Source organism: Pygoscelis adeliae, unplaced genomic scaffold (assembly GCF_000699105.1).
Source record: "Pygoscelis adeliae isolate BGI_AS28 unplaced genomic scaffold, ASM69910v1 Scaffold286, whole genome shotgun sequence".
NCBI classification, from domain to species: Eukaryota; Metazoa; Chordata; class Aves; order Sphenisciformes; family Spheniscidae; genus Pygoscelis; species Pygoscelis adeliae.
Genome location: NW_008825076.1, coordinates 835118 through 843378, shown reverse-complemented (window position 1 = coordinate 843378; position 8261 = coordinate 835118). Strand labels below are relative to the sequence as shown.

Below are 8261 nucleotides of genomic sequence, written 5' to 3'. Positions count from 1 at the left end.
TACTTAAAGGGGGCTTATAAAAAAGATGGCGGCAAACTTTTTAGCAGGGCCTGTTGCTACAGGACAAGGGGGAATGGCTTTAAACTAAAGGGGGGTATATTTAGACTAGATATAAGAAATTTTTTACGCTGGGGGTGGTGAGGCACTGGAACAGGTTGCCCAGAGAGGTGGTGGATGCCCCATCCCTGGAAACATTCAAGGTCAGGTTGAACGGGGCTCTGAGCAACCTGATCTAGTTGAAGATGTCCCTGCCCACGGCAGGGGGGTTGGACTAGATGATCTTTAGAGGTCCCTTCCAACCCAAACTATTCTATGATTCTAAGTTCAATACAAACACCAAAGTGGACTCAGAATATGAGGCCTACAGGTGAGGAATGAAACTGCACTCCCAGGGGACTCATGGTGGAGGCACAGAGATGGAGTGACATTTTAAGGACATAATCTATTTCTCAGAATATACTCATTATTCTTCTTGTATGCAAAACAATTGATAAAGCTGAAATGGTTATGCTATGGTTCCTCTCATCTGCTATTGTTGCCTTAGAATTTATCATCATTCTTTGCAGGACTGTCTGGACAGGTGTTTTTAAATTTAGATTACACAGAGTACATCCAAATTTTAGTACTCCTCCTCCAATTCATGCTTAATGACTCAGCAAGTCCCAGGAAAATAAAAAGATAAATAAATAAAAATCAACATAGTTCACAAAGATCAGGAACAGTACACCCTGGAAGAAAAAGCACATGGAATACCAGCCAAATAATGAAAACCTGCCATGTCCAGTTCAGATTTCTGACCAACAGCACCAAAATGTTCAAAGAAATCAAATACCATGCTAGAAATGGGCTAAAGGGAATCACAAATGAAATTCCACCATTTTCATTTACTTTACACTTCTTGGCAATTCAGATTTAAACCCTTTCATGACTTTCTTGGAGTTGGCAAGTCAACATTTAATCTCCTGAGAACTGGTGTTTCATACAGCTTCTCAAATGGAATGACCAGAAACGAACTTTAAGTTTTATTTTTAGAAATAAAAGTGTATTTTGGCCTTCCTGGTTGTACAACAAAACAAAGTGTCATAAAGCTACAAGCACGAGGCACTGTCTTTGAAGCCTTAAGGGAATCCAACTGATTATTCTATAATCAATTATTATTCTGACAACAATAAAAGTTATTCTAAACTTACTAAATCTTAGCTCAGTAACCTTGACGAAAAAACAGCTGCTTGCAGCTCTGCTCTTCTGAACCTTACCTCAGTAGTATGTAGGTAATTAATGATGTTGGTACTTTGGGAACTAAAACAGGCAGATGTATCTTAGCAGGTATTAGTTATGTCTTAACAGTAAAAAAATTTTTTTAGTATCAAGTTATCAGCTTTTTAAAAAGAAATAGTGGAGAGAATATACAGCAGTTTAACCACAGAGCAGTTTGTTCAGGACAGCATAGGGCAGAAACATAATACTAACATTTCTGTTTGCATGAAGTGTAAAACCACGTTGGTTTTTCTTCCGCTCAGAATCTAGGAATTCACACAACAATCCCAGGTATGCAGTCACAAAATGAATTAAAAAAAGAAGACACAGTTTCTGCAGAAAGGCAAAGCTTATATTGATCATATGTGAAGTTTTCCTAAGGTATACTAGTGCTAAATCTAGTACCTCAACCAGAAATTAATTCCTTGATGAGCAAAACAAATCTATGAAGACTTACCTCCTTCCCTACCCTGACTGCCTATACCTAAGCTTTTCACTGTAATTGCAAAAGAAGAAGAATTGGCCTAATATGGGGGTATATAGGATTCTGACTTCTCATAGCACATCCTGCAAGCACCAAGCTGTACTCACCATGCATCTGGTACGTGTACGGTGCTTGTCCAGCAGTCGGGGTACTGAAGCTGGATCCATAGCTTAGAAATCCACTCTGTCCTGGGGAATGGCTCAGGCTGTCCTCTGTTTTGATGCCTTTGGGGCATACAGTAGGAACCAGGAGCAGAACATGAGTGTTTGTCATACAAAGGTGTAAAAAGCAAGTTTAGGAATTAAAAATTTTTCAGCTAGATTTTAACCTAATAAAGTCTTTTTTTCCTACACTTACTTATATATCTTTTTTTAATTATCTGCATTACCCAAACAGGTAAACTCTTAAATAATAGTCAAGTAAATTAATCACAAATATTATTTGAGTCAGCTACATCCTGTACTCACACCAGAATGAACTTTTGCTAAGATGGGGAAACAACCATAAATAATACTGTTTTCAAAAACAATTTCTGAACAAATAGTTTTGTTTTAGAATTAAACAAACTCATTGACTCATGAACTTTCTGAACTGTTACCAGATGCAAGCAATGATTAACAAAGCAACAGGACCTTCAGCGAAATAACCTCAAGACTTCTGTTCTCAACAGAGTTATCTTTTACTTGCATTATATTTTCAGCTTTGGTAGCAAAATATTTATTGGCAAGTCATACAGGAGGGTTATCATCTATTCAGTTAGATATAACATACATTTCAGGAATAATAGGTAAGCCCTGAGCCACAAAAATCTTTTCATTACTAAAATCAGGCAATTAAACCGACAATTTGCAGGGGGAACAGCAATAGCTGAATTAAACATTGCAAGATGAAACCTTTGCTGCTAGTGAAAGGAGTTGATATTTTATTCTGAGATGCTGCCAAGATTGTACAGCTGTATTATTAAAATAAACAGCTGAAAGGTGCGTCTTATTATGAACCCTTTGGGCGTGATCCTTCCCTCCTTTGCATGCCTATTTGCACAAAACAAAAAATGGCCATTGGACACACCCTGAGTGCTGGGACTAAACAAAGACCCTGTTGATGTTCTGGTCTTGGATTTATATGCTTCCCAGGCTATTGTCATCTTTTAGCACTTGTAGGCAAACTTTCCAAAAGACAAGTCGAATTCATGTGCCTTTCACCAAACATGCTATTTTCTAGCTTAATGACTCTTAAAAGCAACAAGTCTGCATTTGCTCAGGTTGGGAATAAGTTCTTCCAGATAATGTTTTCTCTATTAAAAATCACTTCTTTTAGCTTTAGGTGAGAATAGCTGCAATGCAACTTGAGTACAACTTAGCAACAAGATGACAATACTGCATTGTGAAACGCAGGAAGTTTATTTGGACAGTGAATGAACATGTGTTGGTGCAAGCGTCCGGCTCCATTACTGCTGGGGAAGTGAAGGGATTTGCGAGTGTGCGCGGAGACGCCGCTTTTCATAACATCCCATGCTTTTCAATTACATCAGCACTCCGCATGCGAGCATTCAACCTACCCCAGCTACAATTAATCTTCAGCAAATGGGCCTTTTTGGAAGTCTAAAAATTGTTGTCAGACAGCGGAATAACTTAGCACCAAATTAATTTCCACACAATGTTCTGTTTTGTCTAGAAACCGGCCGAGTTTTATTTTTGTGCCTAAAAACAATACTGCTTCATTGTTCTTGGTTGTCAGCCAGGTGGAGTTTTTCATATGCTGTGTTGAGTATCTTAGAGAGGGTATATGGGCTGGGGGAGGGAAATCACTGTTCAAGGATGCTAAGAGGTCATCCACAGGATTTATAAGCAGCATATGGGCCTGACACATGTATGCCCTAAAGACTCTAGGCAGTAGCAAATGGTTCTACTTTCACCTGCTCTAACAGGACAACTGTTCAGAGTTTGCCTTGGAAATCAGCCAGCTGATGCAAACACACAAGTAGCTCCAAGAAAGGGTCTCAAAACATTCCTCTCATCATCCTGGTAGAGCTTCAGCTCTGCCAAGCCCATTTCCCTGGCCTTCCAGACCATTGCACTGAATTCCCCTTCAGTAAAAGCCTTGTCGATGGCTGTATAAAAGCTTCTTGTTGGAAGGGATACTGTATTTGCCAAGCAAATGAAGGTGTTTAAGAGCACAAGAGAAACCAGGAGCGGAAACAGAACTGTGAAGTCATTTTAATGCTGCAAGCACTCACAGGATCAGCTGGGAATAAGGGGCCCAAAGCCTTATGTTAAAGAGCTGTACCTAAGCAAGAGCAGTATCTCTTTGGTCTTTAGGAGTGGAAAGAACTTCCCAGCTTCCTCAAGAGCTCAGTATTTCCATGCAGAGCTTGAGGACACTCTTAACGCTTGGTTTACCAGGCATTCCCCCGTCAGGAGTGCTGGTTTAATTAGTCCCCTCTCTGAATCCCCCAGCTGCTCCTGCCCAGCACCATCTCCCCACAGCTGCTGGCGAGGCTGTGCAGGAAAGCAGGCTACAAAGCTGACCAGGGTTAGAACTGTTTACTGCACCTACAGCTAACAACCATCCGTATGAACACAAACTGTCTTCCAAACTCAAAGTACTCTGTATCATTTCACCAGTGCCTTATTCTGCTCTGTGTCTTGGTTCTTCTGTAATAATATACAAAAAGTTTTTCTTAAAGTAGCTTGTATCATTGAAACCCCAGGAAGAATCAAGGAAGGCAAAGTGTAGTTTACCTAAATATCATATTTACTGCAAGAGACTTTGTCTTGGCAGTGAGTCATGGGAACACTCACCAACTACTACTCCTAAGTAGCACATCCTACCGAATCAGAGTTTCTCATGCTGCCTCATATTTTACTACTGACTGGCTCCAAACTTAACCTAGTTTGTAAGACCATAACCCAGGATATCAAGAGCTGACAGATAGTTCAAAGTAATCCTAACAGTTTTAACAAAGTCAGATTTTCCTCTAAGCCTAAGAAGATAACATTGCCAAGACAGAAATGACCTTTCATTCTAAAACTTAAGACTTCAAATATATTTTTCTAGAAGCAAGATGAAGATGTCCTCAAAGGTAACATGATGTCAGAGTACTCACTGTAGGAAGGTATGCCATAGGGCTGCCCCGGAGGAGGATAGGCAGTGTATGCAGCAGCCTGCTGGATTCCTGCGCTGTACTGAGTCTGTCCATACGTTGCCATTGTTGGGAAAGACGGGACTGTCACTATATGGGGATAATGTCTATTCAGAACAAGAAAACAGAAGGTCTAAGGCAATAGTTACGGTACATGATCTTCTAGAGCACATATAGAACATTTACAGACATTTTGATAAGGTAATATCCAACGTATGATGGTGAATATTTTGGGAACTCAGAATTGACTAGACTGGGGCAAAAGTTTGTTTCAGTATACGGCTCCTGATATGAGCTATTAAGATTAAGCTACCTAAATGCATGGCGAATTTAAGACTGCACAAAATATGTGCAAGTTAAAAAAATGAAAAATCAGAGTGTTGATTTCATTTTATGTTTCATTTTGAGTTTGCCAAACAAGCAAGTGTCATGGGAAACCTGACATTTCAACACATTCCTCTGTGGTCACTCATAAACACAATAATATTCAAACTGATAAGGTTTGGATTCCCAGGGGTACGAAAGTACAGTGCACAGTACCTCAAACCTTCTTTCACTCCATATCTAACAAGGTTAAGAACCAGTTACTTCATTGGGCCAGAGACATGCAGGGGAACAGGTGGATATGCTTAAGGTGAATGCTTTTTAAGGTGACAGAAGTCTGCACAAAATGGCTGTTCAGCAAAACACGGTTTTTAAGTTACAGCACTTGGCACGAGCACTCACTTTGTGGAGTACAGATGGAGAGGACACTGTGGTGCTGCTTTGCTGCTGCCTGGAAAACAAAATTAAAGGGTCTTAGATTTTCATCAAGTTCTGTTCTATGGCCAAGCCGATACCACTGTTTTTACCACTGGTGGTTTGAGAAAAATATACAGGAATTAGAAGACTTTGTTTTTAGTGAATCTCCACAAACTGAAGTAGGTAAGAAAGATATTCTCCACTTAACAACAAATAAATATAGATTTAGTTTTTAACTGAGGGTGATACTGATTGATTGAGCTACCAGTTTTTTCTTCTTTTTCTTCTCATATGACTGATATCAATCATGAAGCTGGGCTTTGGTGGGATGACTCATATGCTAAAGGCCATAAAAGCAACTACTATGATTACTGAAGTGATTTAAGCTCACTGTACTTTTTGCCCTTTTGCTTTTTTTTGGTACTCTCCTAGACCATGACTCACTATCTTTAATGTTCATTAAAATACATCAAATCAAAATAAACATTAAAAATACAACATTGTAAATCTCCTTACTCTTGAATTTTTTGAGTTAACTATAACCTACCTTATTGACCTGCCAGCAATCAAAATATTAAACCAGTAGAAAACGTATCACAGAGGTTATATGTGCAGGATGCCTTCCAATGTACCAAGCAGTTGTGTCCTGCAACACTATCAAACAAAAATGTGCCACCATCTTTAGAGATAAATTTAGGTTTATTAATTAAAATTTAAAAAAAATCTAAATTAAAACCTGCAAGTTGCCTGCAAGTTGTACTGCAAACATCATACCTAAATGCCACCATGAGTATTGTGCAGGTTGCCTCCATAATGCCATCAAATTTTGCTTCTCAGTTCCTGGCTGGAGCTGTCAGATGTTACTACAGCACTCTAAATGCCAAAACACCCTCACAATCATCAATAATGACATTAGGCACAACAGATTCAGCCTATCTGCTGGCTGCATCAGTGAACACACCAGACTAATTGCACACAGCTTCTCCACGCAGGGAGAACATCAAGCATCATGTTGTCTGCTGACGGCAGCACCACCACCACCATCCTTGACATTGGCTGCTGGCATCTATGGTGTAATTTGTTACATGGGATAGGAAGTATCACCCTATCTCATGCAGAAGATGATCTCTCAACTGCAGGTGCACATGCTGGGTGGAAAGGGAGATTCCTGCAGTGCCCCCGATGCCCGCATATTGCTACCGCCAGGCAGGAAACATCTGCAGTGCTGTCCCATGCATCGACAGGGATGTACCCACAATGCTGTAGGATTATCTTCAGTATGAAGTTGTCCAAAACAGCACCACTTCAATTGTCCAGCCGTTTGTAAGTTGGTGAATTAAACATTTAAAGCAGGTTTTATTTAAGGAAATACGCAAGTACACATAAAGTCTAAACACATGCAAATAGTCCTATGGGTTTGAGTAACTTGTTATGCCGTAAACATGGAGAGAATGTCCAAAAAAATCCAACATGCTCATACATGAAACGTTCATTCTTCCTGATTTAACACTCTTTTGAAATTGTTCTTTCCTACACAACCTGTTTTCACAACATTTTACATGGCTTTATCATTTTACATTATAACAATTTTTAAAAACACAGACATTTAATCTGAAACCTTTTCAAACTAAATTTCATTTAAAAATGCATTTTTATCTTTGTTCACTTGTTTATGAAAAAAACAATGGAGGTGCATGAGTTCCAACTAAAAATATTAATTATTAGATATTGCTCTTTCTTTAGAATGTTGATTTCCAGAATGTAAATAATAATACTGAAAATATTAATTACAAGATTTTTCTAGAATGTTAATTTGTATAATGTTTACTCTATATAATAATAATACTGAAATTCTAAATTTCCTAGGAAACATAATACTGAGCATAATAAGACTGAGCTGAATTTCCTAGGAAACAATAACATTTGATTAGAAGATGGAAACATCTAAAACGCACACTTTCTTCAAAGAGGAGGCCCTTTTTTCACAAACTCAGAAATCTTCAGAGATAACTTTATTTAAAATTAAAAAAGAATTAAATACTATCCATGTACTCCTTTCTCTCTTCTCCAGGATAATTGCAGTTGTTTAATAAGAACTACACATTAGGTTAGAATAGATAAAAAATGCGAAAATAAAGGTGTCTGTGCTTAGGTGCTTACTGAACTCTTTTCTGCATCTGAAAGCAAACAGCCTTTTTTGGGTAATGTTTCCGAGCCTCTCAGCTCTCTCCCCAGCAACCTGTCACCCAGCTGAGTGCCTGCAAGCCAACTGGAACCGCTTTCTTGCCCCATGCATACCATTAAGAGTCTCCCAGCTGTTTCACGTGCAGTATCAGAGCAGTGTTACTGCAGCATTGTTGCTTTAGGGAAGGTGGCTCTGGTAACAAAGACATTGATGACTGGGGGGAACAGGTTTCAGAGTGAGCTGGCCACGACTGCATCGACACTGCTGCTTATTATTATTAAGCAAAAAACAAACCTGTGCAGCAACAGACCCCAAGAGTCATCTGTCCACCAGCCTACGCGCTGGACTCTAATGTCCTTCCTAGCACCACGCTGGACATCTGTTCCACTCCCTTCCTCTCCTTTCTGGGTATGAAGAAGAAACAGAAAAAACTCTTCCAAATACAGCCGCTG

General features: G+C 39.3%; 1 protein-coding gene across 1 annotated transcript in view; it reads right to left on the bottom strand.

Annotated features, from left to right (window-relative positions):
* EYA2 (EYA transcriptional coactivator and phosphatase 2) overlaps nt 1-8261 on the bottom strand; it is a 61946-nt gene that overhangs the window by 50973 nt on the left and 2712 nt on the right. Inside the window, exons 2-4 of the mRNA XM_009326728.1 lie at nt 5610-5658; nt 4848-4990; nt 1849-1965 (exon numbers count right to left, since the gene is read on the bottom strand). Coding sequence (XP_009325003.1) covers nt 1849-1965; nt 4848-4990; nt 5610-5658 — 309 coding nt within the window. The remainder of the gene's footprint in view (nt 1-1848; nt 1966-4847; nt 4991-5609; nt 5659-8261) is intronic.